A 13,212-nucleotide genomic window follows, 5' to 3' on the forward strand; every position below is an offset into this window, starting at 1 on the left:
CGTGATCTCTAGACCGGATGTTCATTAGGGAAGGTCAAGCAAGTTTTTTCTGTAACGTTGACGAAAGTATAAAATATGTTGATAATCTCAGCAATATGGAATATTGAGACAATGTGACTGGTGCACGATGGAAGATAAATTATCGCTTGTTCAATATACTAGGTACCCATTCACCGAACTGTGCGTTTAACTTGAGAAATTTACGATTGAAACGGGTTAGTATATTTTCCCGTTCATGACCATGGTTCTTATAGAATACCTAGGGGTAAGGTATAACATGTATAGAGGCATTTTCTTTCTGTTCTGGTGCCAGTGACTGTGGTAGATGAAAAATAACTTGGCCAATTTATAGAATTTCGTATTTTTCAAAAGAAATATCAACACAACTATGAAATGTCACATTAAGGGTATTGAAGTGATGATAATTTACCTGTGATGTACGACTGATAAGCATTTAAAGTTAACGAATGATCGCTTCGAATTTTGTATCACATGAATTACTACACGAGCTCAACATGCACAGGTGACAACGGTCACACGTCATAAAAGAAATTGCCACATTTAGACAAATTTAAATAATAATACAATGTTTGTTCAAAACATACCAGTACAAGTGTTCTTAAATCGTTATTTCCACTTTGCTGAACTTTAATATGACAGATTTTAACGTAATAAGTATGATTTCAGAATGTAAATATCAATTATCTATCGCGGTACAACGTCTTTAAGACGCCGTCATAAATAATACTTATGGTTCAGTGTGTCCCACCATTAAATATATCTACTTTTGTAGACTCTTTTGGAATATAAAACTGTAACTATACAACTCCTGTAATATTGATGGAATGGGACATTAGTTTATGAATCATCCATCCATATCTAGAAGTGCTTTAACTTAAGAAATACGACTGAAATTATTGTCTTCTGACGTCTGATCCTTGATTCGTCAGCGATATTCTCTCAGGCATTGTATGTCAAGCCTTATGCAGGAAAGGAATTGTCATTTCCCTTTATTCTCGACTCAAAACACAAATTTTACGGCTGATCTTCTTTCAACACCGAGTTTAATGTGGTATTATGTTTGTAAATGAAATAATTAAAAAAAAAATCTAAATAACAGTTGATGAGACCTCGTAAGGTTATACGTCTTCATCATCAACTTTTATATAATACTTCAAACTTCAAGTACATATATGAATATTTCTACTATCGTTTTAAAGGACACAGGTACTTTATAGTCTCAATGCTTAAGTAAATACTCTTACTGTCCAAAAACACCAGAAAGAACTGTTTATGGGATCAAGATCAAGATCCTGGATTTCAGGCAAAATGCAAAAGATATGAATTAGATGCAAACTCAGCTGATTGTGATTTTTTAATTAAGTGATGACGTCGACATTCTTCGTTCTTGACTCTCCAAAAAATCAGCTAGACGTCCTTGGTAAGCTCGCCTCAGGCAAGTTTTAAACATGTTATATTCTTGGTCGCCTTTCGTCATCACCTTGTCAAGTATTGCTTTGTTTTTTTCTGATGGCAGAGACAAATCCTGTGAAATATATTTAAGCTTAATTTTAAAGACCAGGTAGTTTTAATTTTTCATTATATGAATAAGTAATTAGGTAAAGTAATTTCTTTAAAATATTTTAAAAATGGGAAATGTAAAGACATTGCTTAATTGGTATATAATTATATGTTTCATTTTATATTCATAGATCAGGCATTGCGAATTACAGTAACTGCAATTATAACAATAATAATAATAATAAGCAGAAGAAGAAGAATCTTTATTATGCAATAAATCAAACAAGATCCATCAGCATATCTTCAATATACTTACAAAGAAATAAATATAACATGTATGGCAAGATAGCAGATATGTAAATACAAGTTTAACAATTGTTTCAGTAATTCATAGGTATCAGTAATAACACAGCTTTGGAAGAGACAATTTTGATAACCCAAGCATGTGTATATAATAGTTATTACATGAGTTAAACAATAAAATGAAATCTTGATTACAACCTTTGTTTTGATGACAAAACATAAAGTAAACAGCCTACATGAATTTCGATATTCAATTAGCCGAAAACGGTAAATATACCTTTATTTGTCGATATTCTAAGCGTGTGAAATAATTGCACGTTAGAAATTCCTTTAAAAGCACGTCTGGAGATAGTTTATCTACCAACTTTGTTTTATTCTTTCTCAGCACTTTCTTATAGTCTTTTTTGTCTGAAATATAAGCAGACTGATACAATAACATATAAACTACATTAACGTAAACATACTACATTTGTTCTGGACAGAAAAACAAATTTCAGGCTTATTGGCAATTTGTAAAATGTCGCATTATGTCAAACATTTGCGTCAAGTCTTTTTATCATGTTGAATCATATCTATGACATCAAAATAACTTCTATTTTCATGAACTCATGATACACAGGACAAAGTATGAAGTCGAAATTCCCGGCAGTATGTTCAGAGAAGATTATGCGATCGGTAACACTGATGGATGCTTCCCGAAATTACTGGAGCATAAGTGTTGGCTGTTTTAGGGAGAGATGTGGTCAGCAAAAATTGTGTTTCTTTAACACTTTACACCCTGTCACTGATCTCTATGAATATATAAAATCAAGTTAAGGACGTATGCTAGAATTTGGTGCGAAAATTTTCCCAATAACAGAATTTCTTCAAACTTTGGATATTGAAGGACAATCATCTAAGAAACAAAAAAATGCAAAAAAAAAAAAAAAAAATCAAAGGTCACCGGTATCGAAAAAGAGTTATCTGCCCTTGAAAACGTCATTTTTGGGGGAAAATTTTCGCCCATCTCATATACAGGGAATTCTAGCATACGCCTTTAATACCGTGCCGTCACGGAGGTTGTGTTACGAAGAAAAATGGTCAGCAGCGGTTGCGGTGCTTTAACACTGCACATCCTCTCACTGATCTCTATGAGTAAGTAAAGGTAATATCGTACACGTATATAGTATTCGAGGTATGATGCGGACAAAGTTTTCTAAAAGGGAGATAATTCAAAAACGGGACAACCTAGAGTTATGATATCTTGTCATTGAACTTTACACACTGACCAAAATGCATATGTAAAGTATCAATACAATACTTTACATAGTATTTGATTTTGTCCCGGATAAGGTTAAGGGAGATAATTAAAAAATTGGACCACATAGAGTTATGGTTCCTTGGCACTGTACTCCTTCGCACTAACCTCTATCAATATGTAAAGTATCAGGTTAAATCCTTTCAAAGTAAAGAGTTATGCAAAGATAAGGTTTTCTAGAAAAGGAGATAATTAATAATGAGACCACACAGAGTTATGGTTCCTTGTCATTGCACTTCCTCTCAATGCGCTTCCTCTCAATGAGCTCTATCATTGTATATATAAAGTTAAAACTTGGTTCCTTCAATACTGTTTGAGTTATTCTCCGGGTAAGAAGTGTAACGGACGGACAGACGAACGTTCTTATGAACGGACCTTTACTGGAGGTATCTTTTGTTTAAAAGTTCCTAACAAGCGACAGAAAGTACCCTATAAGTAATACGGAATTAATACAAATTACCGTTATTTATTTTCCTCAGTTTACAAAAAATGTTCTCTCGTTTGCTCGGACAGACTGACTAGATGCCGACAATACGCTCCCACTTCGGGGAGCCTAGAAATTTTAGAAAAATATGTCGCATTTTCAGTAATGCGCATTACACAGCAGACAATACAAAGCAGTTACTCTAACTTAATTTAATTTATTAAATGCCATCTCTGAGTATAATTTAACAAACATAACATTAAGAACTGATACAAACCACTTTTATTTTCTGAAAGTGCAGCTCTCGGCGTCGTATCAAGAATCGTATTCGCAATTTGTTCAGCTGATGGGAACTTGTTTCCTTCAATAAACAAAAGGTCAGTAAATGGCAAGCTGTCAAATAATATACTTTTCTGCTACTTAACGCTACATTAATTCGATAACATATATTTGTGATCTTGCGTTTTCACCAAAAGTAAGCCTTAAATATTTTAAAAATTGCAATTATGTATATTAATGACCAAAAACACTTATTTTTTTCGAGCAAAGATATATCAATTGAATTTTGATTACAACAAAAAGAGTACCGGTACTTTATAAAGAGTTTATGTTTCACCAAAGATTTTAAAATTACTTTAAGGGGTAATACCTCTTCTTTCTAGTTCAGCTCTGGCTGTATTCACCTCTGCTATTGTCCACCCAATCTGTTGAAGATCTTCATGCAAAAAACCGGTGTAATTTAAAACAAGAGGGCCATAATGGCCCTATATTGCTCACCTGTCATTTGCACTTAAGGACAAGAAGGTCAAAAAATCATAATCAAGATCAATCAAAAGAATCATGAGAAACTATAGTTGAAATTTTCTTTAAGGTACAGATATGTCAAAATACACCTATAAATTGGAGATACCATCCATGTTGTACCACAGGAAAGTGGTCTCGGTGTTTCCCTACGGCCAATAATAAAAAAGTTATTGAATAAGCTATTTATAGTAACATAAAAGGGAAGTAATTAAAAAATGTAATTGTAAGTGAACAAAAGAAGGATCTGCCAAATAAAAACAAGAGCACTGCAATGCAACGCAAATGCAGAGCAATATACACACAGAACAAAGTCATATGACCTTTGACCTCTAAGTGTGACCTTACACAAGTTGTGTGCAAGTTTGGTTAAAATCAAATCATAAATGGAGCTGCTATTGTGCAGACAAGGTCAAAATAGCTAATTTTGACCCCTTCAGGGGTCATAACTCTGGAACCCATAAAAGAATCCGGCCAGTTCAAGAAAGGAATCAAGATCTTGTGGTGATACAAGTTGTGTGCAAGTTTGGTTAAAATCAAATCATAAATGAAGCTGCTATTGCGCAGACAAGGTCAAAATAGCTAATATTGGCCATTTCAGGGGCCATAACTCTGAAACCCATTATGGGATCTGGCCAGTTCAAGAAAGGAACCAAGATCTTATCAAGGCGTATGCTAGAATTCCCTGTATATGAGATGGGCGAAAAGTTTCCCAATAACAGAATTTCTTTAAACTTTGGATATTGAAGGACATTCATCTAAGAAACAAAAAAATGCAAAAACATCATAGGTCACCAGTATCGAAAAAGAGTTATCTGCCCTTGAAAACGGCATTTCCACCAAAAATGACGTTTTCAAGGGCAGATAACTCTTTTTCGATACCGGTGACCTATGATTTTTATTGCATATTTTTGTTTCTTAGATGATTGTCCTTCAATATCCAAAGTTTAAAGAAATTCTGTTATTGGGAAAATCTTCGCCCATCTCATATACAGGGAATTCTAGCATACGCCTTTAATACCGTGCCGTCACGGAGGTTGTTACGAAGAAAAATGGTCAGCAGCGGTTGCGGTGCTTTAACACTGCACACCCTCTCACTGATCTCTATGAGTAAGTAAAGGTAATATCGTACACGTATATAGTATTCAAACTATGACCCGGACAAAGTTTTCTAAAAGGGAGTTAATTCAAAAACGGGACAACCTAGAGTTATGATATCTTGTCATTGAACTTTACACACTGACCAAAATGCATATGTAAAGTATCAATACAATACTTTACATAGTATTTGAGTTTTGTCCCGGATAAGGTTAAGGAAGATAATTAAAAAATTAGACCACACAGAGTTATGGTTCCTTGTCACTGTACTCCTTCGCACTAACCTCTATCAATATGTAAAGTATCAGGTTAAAACCTTTCAAAGTAAAGAGTTATGCCAAGACAAGGTTTTCTAGAAAAGGAGATAATTAATAATGAGACCACGTAGAGTTACTGTTCCTTGTCATTGCACTTCCTCTCAATGCGCTTCCTCTCAATGAGCTCTATCATTGTATATATAAAGTTAAAACTTGGTTCCTTCAATACTGTTTGAGTTATTCTCCGGGTAAGAAGTGTAACGGACGGACAGACGAACGTTCTTATGAACGGACCTTTACTGGAGGTATCTTTTGTTTAAAAGTTCCTAACAAGCGACAGAGAGTACCCTATAAGTAATACGGAATTAATACAAATTACCGTTATTTATTTTCCTCAGTTTACAAAAAATGTTCTCTCGTTTGCTCGGACAGACTGACTAGATGCCGACAATACGCTCCCACTTCGGGGAGCCTAGAAATTTTAGACAAATATGTCGCATTTTCAGTAATGCGCATTATACAGCAGACAATACAAAGCAGTTACTCTAACTTAATTTAATTTATTAAATGCCATCTCTGAGTATAATTAAACAAACATAACATTAAGAACTGATACAAACCACTTTTATATTCTGAAAGTGCAGCTCTCGGCGTCGTATCAAGAATCGTATTCGCAATTTATTCAGCTGATGGGAACTTGTTTCCTTCAATAAACAATAGGTCAGTAAATGGCAAGCTGTCAAATAATATACTTTTCTGCTACTTAACGCTACATTAATTCGATAACATATATTTGTGATCTTGCGTTTTCACCAAAAGTAAGCCTAAAATATTATAAAAATTGCAATTATGTATATTAATGACCAAAAACACTTACTTTTTCGAGCAAAGATATATCAATTGAATTTTGATTACAAGAAAAAGAGTACCGGTACTTTATAAAGAGTTTATGTTTCACCAAAGATTTTGAAATTACTTTAAGGGGTAATACCTCTTCTTTCTAGTTCAGTTCTGGCTGTATTCACCTCTGCTATTGTCCACCCAATCTGTTGAAGATCTTCATGCAAAAAACCGGTGTAATTTAAAACAAGAGGGCCATAATGGTCCTATATTGCTCGCCTGTCATTTGCACTTAAGGACAAGAAGGTCAAAAAATCATAATCAAGATCAATCAAAAGAATCATGAGAAACTATAGTTGAAATTTTCTTTAAGGTACAGATATGTCAAAATACACCTATAAATTGGAGGTACCATCCATGTTGTACCACAGGAAAGTGGTCTCGGTGTTTCCCTACGCCAATAATAAAAAAGTTATTAAATAAGCTATTTATAGTAACATAAAAGGGAAGTAATTAAAAAATGTTATTGTAAGTGAACAAAAGAAGGATCTGCCAAATAAAAACAAGAGCACTGCAATGCAACGCAAATGCAGAGCAATATACACACAAAACAAAGTCATATGACCTTTGACCTCTAAGTGTGACCTTACACAAGTTGTGTGCAAGATTGGTTAAAATCAAATCATAGATGGAGCTGCTATTGTGCAGACAAGGTCAAAATAGCTAATTTTGACCCCTTCAGGGACCATAACTCTGGAACCCATAAAAGAATCTGGCCAGTTCAAGAAAGTAATCAAGATCTTGTGGTGATACAAGTTGTGTGCAAGTTTGGTTAAAATCAGATCATGAATGAAGCTGCTATTGCGCAGACAATGTCAAAATAGCTAATATTGGCCCTTTCAGGGGCCATAACTCTGAAACCCATTATGGGACCTGGCCAGTTCAAGAAAGGAACCAAGATCTTATGGTGACACAAGTTTTTGTGCAAGTCTGATTAAATTCAAATCATAAATGAAGCTGCTATTGTGCAGACAAGGTCAAAATAACTAATTCTTGCCCTATCAGGGTCCATAACTCTGGAACCCATAAAAGAATCTGGCCAGTTCAAGAAAGGAATCAAGATCTTGTATGATACAAGTTGTGTGCAAGTTTAGTTAAAATCAAATCATAAATGAAGCTGCTATTGCGCAGACAAGGTCAAAATAGCTAATTTTGGCCCTTTCGGGGGCCATAACTCTGAAACCAATTATGGGATCTGGTCGGTTCAAGAAAGGAACCAAGATCTTAAGGTGACACAAGTTTTGTGCAAGTTTGATTAAATTCAAATCATAAATGAAGCTGCTATTGTGCAGACAAGGTCAAAATAGCTTATTTTGGCCCTTTCAGGGGCCATAACTCTGGAACCCATAATGAGATCTTGCCAGTTCAAGAAAGGAACTAAGATCTTATGGTGATACAAGTTGTGTGCGAGTTAAGTAAAAATCAAATCATAAATAAAGCTGTTATTGTGCAGACAAGGTCAAAAAAGCTAATTTTGACCCTTTCAGGGGCCATAAATCTGGAACCCATAATGGGATCTGGCCAGTTCAAGAAAGGAACCAAGATCTTATGGTGATACAAGTTGTGTGCAAGTTTGGTTAAAATAAAATCATAAATGAAACCACTATCGTGCAGATAAGAAATTGTGAACGGACGACGGACGGACGATCGGACGGACGGACGACGGACGAAGGGCGATCACAAAAGCTCACCCTGTCACGTAGTGACAGGTGAGCTTATAAAATTACAAGAAACGTGGTACATCCCACAAAAACCAGGTTTTCAGACTTTGCATCACGCCAAACGGTCTTGTTTAAAAAGGGCCGTGTTCTATTATACGTATCTGACTGCATCCAATCATGCCATTCATAAGTAGAGTGTTAAGAAAAGTAGATGAATCATTGTCATATATAATTACTGCTTCTATGATAAAAGATATCTTGTACCCAAACTAAAAATATTGGGCAAAAACCGTTTTTCTTTTCTATTTTCATTAACAGTGACCTTAAAAACAGTGACCTTAGCGACAGTAAGTCAATTCTAATTAAAGTTATAACTTGATCTAAATGCATTAAAATGACTGTTTTATTACGAAAAAGTTAGGCAATTAGTGGTATTTGAACCGCGACTCATATTTTCCACAGCACGAAAAAGAATCTCATAACCCAACGCTCCAGTCCACTGAGTCACAGATAGGAACTTTCTAAGTCAACAGATTCATTCCAAACTCAAGATTCTGAGTAGAAGCCAGTTTTCTACATTTAGTTACAACGACCTTGACGTTGACTCGAGTGACAGGAAAATGCTTTCCGGATCTTTGTGTTTGATAAAAGCTATATACGCACAAAGTTTGCTGACAATAGGTGTACTTAACCTAAAGATACTGAGTAAAAGCCATTTTTCTTAAATAAGCACCAGTGACCGATAATATCATCCAGTCAACTGATGTGCTTGCTGTACACCATGTTTGGTGAAAGTAAGTAAATCCCAATTTTAACTATTAATCGGAAACCACCGTTTTGATAATCACATTGAGAAAAAAATATTTTCAGTATCTTTGACCTTGGCACCAATGCGTTAAAATAACTTCTTATTTTACAAAAAGAAAAGGAAAAAGACGCTCAGTAGGATTTGGACCGAGATACATTCGTTCCCCAGCCCAACCCTCTATATAACCGCGCCATAATGGAAATTTCTAAGTATGCAGATTAATCAAGTAATGCTGACCTTGGACTTAATCCCAGTGACCCCATATACAACAATTTGTTTTCCTATAAGCTCATATAGGCCAAGTTATATTTAAATACATCAATACAAACTTAAGTTATTGAGAGGAAACCGTTATTTCTATCTACAGCAACAGTGACCTTGCCCTCAACCCTATTTACCTCATATGCTATACTAAACTCCCTCTTTGTTCAAGCTGTCTATATTCTAAGTTTCATTGGAATCGGTCATTCTTAACTCAAGTTATTGAGCGGAAAACAAAAGTTGACGCCGTCTGCCTGCACGCAAGCACGCTCGCCAATCTTATATCCAGGATTTTTTTCTGAAAAGCTTGTAGATGATAGAAACTCTAAAAGTTTAATTTAAAATAATAATTGCCTGACAATTTTCCTAAAAATAAATAATTCGGAAATTGTGTAAATTTAGCCATAACATATGTTCAGCATAATAAAGCATTTGAATAAACGAATATGATGTAATTTTGTGGTCCAAGAAATTAATTTTATGTGTGGAAACAAAGAAATGTTTCTTTTCATAATTAACCGTTCTCACATCTCACGAACTGGTCATTTTGTACACACTTTAACACGAGCATAAAATATATTAATTTCTTGTTAAAATCTGTTTTCAATGACTGTTTTCTGTGATTTTTGTGAAAGGTTTAACTGGACTCATTCATTAAAGAAATGAAGTATGTTAGCACTTATCACTGCCTGATGTGATATGTATTATCATTGTTTTATTTGTACACTTTTGTTTAGATACTTACCTTCAATTCCGTGCAGGTGCTTCATGTATGGACAGTCAGGAAAATAGTTTTCATGTGCTTCGAAAAGGTCATAATCAGAATGCAAGTCTTCAAAGCCGCCATCACATGCAAAACAGCGGCACTGATTTCCGTAACCTTTAAACGAGAATATATTAAGAAATTTTACGTTAGTACTTAACTGTCTGTTCATTACTGATATAACAATAACAAGTAAGAAATCAAGCCTCTTTTAATTTACTTCTGCTGAAGTATAAACATAATATATTATATTCCTTGAGAAATCTTGTATAAATGAGAAAAAATCAAAGTATTCATGTAGAACATTAATTTACCTACCAAATCTGAAAAATTGAAGTAATTATGTTCACTTTTTCAAGAATTAAAATGATTTTAAGAAAGACATTGAAGGCATTTTGAGACGTGACGTTAAGAATGTCATGAAAGTATTATGACGTGGCCGTGCATGGCGTGTATATTTAAAGTCATTAATGCGACAGATTTTGCGTATCACTCACTAAACTTCATACGTTTGAATTTGAATTTAAGAACAGTTTCAAATGATTTTACGTAATAAAAACATAACCCTATATTTTTTGTTAAATCATGGGCCTTTTATCTTTACACCTCTATATTTTCATGATAAATGGGTGCTTTGGAATTTTAGTTGCCATGACAACACAAAGAACATTTACTTGTAAAATATGGTAGAAATGATTTCCCTTAGATAAATGTATTACAATAAACTTGTTTCTAGTTTCTGCATGCACTTAAGAAAAGCAATGATTTTCCAGTATTTTAAACATCTTATTGTGCAATTGCAGGAACTGTATCATGTCACTAATACAGGTTTTTGCCTGGAACTACACATATTATGTTCAAGTAAACGTATTGTAAATAAGAATATGGTTTTTTGTTGTTTCGGTCATTTGCATGGCAATGGTCAGTTACTCGATCCTTTGTTGAAACACACTTACTTGTTCAAATTATATGTTAGAAAATTTTTTTAGCAGGAATTTTTACTCAATCCGTCACATTTTCTATATAAACAGTAACAGTTGTAAATCATCCTGTTTTTTATTGTTCGATAGAATGTAATTGACAATTACATTTTAATACTTGCGATCGTATTCTAGAGATTATACCTCTAATCCATTATAGGCCGTTTATATCCGAAATTGAGCTAAATGGTAGCAAAACAAGATGAAGAACACAGCTACATTATTATGATATAGCGTCGTATTGGCTCGTTTGTGAAGCCAGAAACACAGTTTGACATCTGCAAAATTCACAACGAGTGATCTTGCCAAGGAACGATTCAGCAGTATCATGGTAGGAAATATGACGTTATAAACGCGTGATGTCGGACACGTGTTAAGATAATATCACTAGGTAAAATGACAAAACCTCTCCGTTTATTTGGAATTTCATTCACAAATGATTTGCGAGATTTTAGAAAACGCTTTAAATTCCTGTTTTTCCATGCATTCCAACTGGGATGTAACTCATGAAAGCTTATGGATAGGAAAAGAAAAAAAGGTTTTTTACGAATGGTTATTATAAATGCATATCTGTATTTTATTATGTGAAAATTGTAATATCACGTGTGCGTACATGTAATTTAAACTTTACATATTCGAATCTTTTATATTTTATTCACTGGTTAAAGAGCATATCTATAGTTTCCTAAGCAAAAGTACATTGTACATTGTGATACACGGCTTTCAATGCTATATTTTTTAAATCAATATACCGGTAAAGTAAAATCCTGCCACTGCAAGCTGATGATGAGAAATGTCGATAGATTGTGGATAATTAATGAATGAATCCACTCTTGCTTTCATTGTCTGATATCTCGGTGTCCTGATTCCGTATGCTACTTCATAATAACCGTCTGCAAAAAAATAGAAAAATAGATCTACAGAATAATTTTATCTTAATTGCATTCCACCTCCGTCCAAAATATGCAGACATCAATATATACAACAGATTTGTTGCATATTTCTGCCAACCTCATAACCTTAGGACACCGGTCACATTTTTATGCAATCCCGCCAGACACTGAAAATGACGTCACTCGACCTTCAGCTATTTTCAAAGGGGAAAAAAATGAAAGTAAATATGCTAAACTTGAAAACAAAAGTCGCCTTTTCATTGGTCGGTAGTCAGGGGACACGCGCAAGGGTCCCCCCGTCAAAATGTATGCGCGTGGACTTTCGTTTTGCTAATGGGGAGTCAATTTGCAGCATTTTCTAGCGATTCAAAAATACCTGGGCTTTAGCACGACATGTCAGCTTTTCGTCTACGAAATTATTTTTGAACTTGGAATTAACGCCAATCTCACAAGTGTTTGTAACGTAGCAAGTGTAAATAGAGATTTTTGGAACTTCGTCAAATCGCTCAAAAGGTCCTGTTTGATGTTGTCAGAAAGTGTCAGTATATGCTTCGGAAGTAAGATATTTCCGTGTTTGAGAGCTGCTGACCTAGACATTTCAGAAATATTTTCAAAATGAATTTCCTGTAATAAATGTTGATTCTACGGAGGCGTGAAAAGGCCATTACGATACAGTCGGAAAGGACAGTTTTCTCTAAAAGTATCACATATCCAGTTATCATCTGGCAAGTAGAAAGTGCTCTTGTTGCCTAACATGACAAATCTGCCTGTAATGCCAATTACTGGCACATATTCATATAAATAAGTGGCTATTGTTAGACTTTTCTTGTTGGACAGTTAGCTAAAAATAGTTTATTTTGAACATTCTGTTGTTTATTACTTATTATCATTGTCATACTAAAGGGACAAAGACAGTCATACGGATGCATTGTAAATTACCATGTTGTCGGGGGACTTAAAAAGAATTCTTACAGTCTTTTTTTTTGTTTCATAGATTTTGTTTTTCAAATTCATATATCTGATAAAATAGTTTGTGCTGAAAGCAATGAACAAATAAAAAAAATTGGGTCACCAAGCTTATTTGTGTGAAAAATAAGGTTCATATATGTATTTCATATCATAGTCATATTTATATTACAATATTATTACAATGATGGGTACAAATGAAAAAAAAAATCTTGTTTTATATTTACTTTTGTGAACTTTTTTCAATGAAAATTACTCATAGTGAAGAATATCTTTAAA

At 34.2% G+C, this 13,212-nt stretch overlaps 1 protein-coding gene across 3 annotated transcripts in view; it reads right to left on the bottom strand.

Moving 5' to 3' along the window:
- Positions 1–250: 250 nt before the first annotated feature.
- Positions 251–13,212, bottom strand: part of LOC128554949 (baculoviral IAP repeat-containing protein 2-like) — a 46,351-nt gene continuing 33,389 nt past the window's right edge. For 2 of the 3 annotated variants that reach the window (XM_053536287.1, XM_053536286.1), the window contains 6 exons: positions 11,827–11,967; positions 10,077–10,211; positions 4,195–4,260; positions 3,823–3,906; positions 2,102–2,232; positions 251–1,546 (listed from right to left, as the gene is read on the bottom strand). In XM_053536287.1, the coding sequence (XP_053392262.1) occupies positions 1,376–1,546; positions 2,102–2,232; positions 3,823–3,906; positions 4,195–4,260; positions 10,077–10,211; positions 11,827–11,967 (728 nt within the window). In that variant the 3' untranslated portion in view covers positions 251–1,375. Of the gene's footprint in view, positions 1,547–2,101; positions 2,233–3,822; positions 3,907–4,194; positions 4,261–6,321; positions 6,406–6,692; positions 6,759–10,076; positions 10,212–11,826; positions 11,968–13,212 lie in introns of those variants that run through there. The other variant, XR_008369739.1, reaches the window with a different exon arrangement.

The sequence above is a fragment of the Mercenaria mercenaria genome, unplaced genomic scaffold (genome assembly GCF_021730395.1).
Source record: "Mercenaria mercenaria strain notata unplaced genomic scaffold, MADL_Memer_1 contig_893, whole genome shotgun sequence".
Lineage (NCBI taxonomy): Eukaryota > Metazoa > Mollusca > Bivalvia > Venerida > Veneridae > Mercenaria > Mercenaria mercenaria.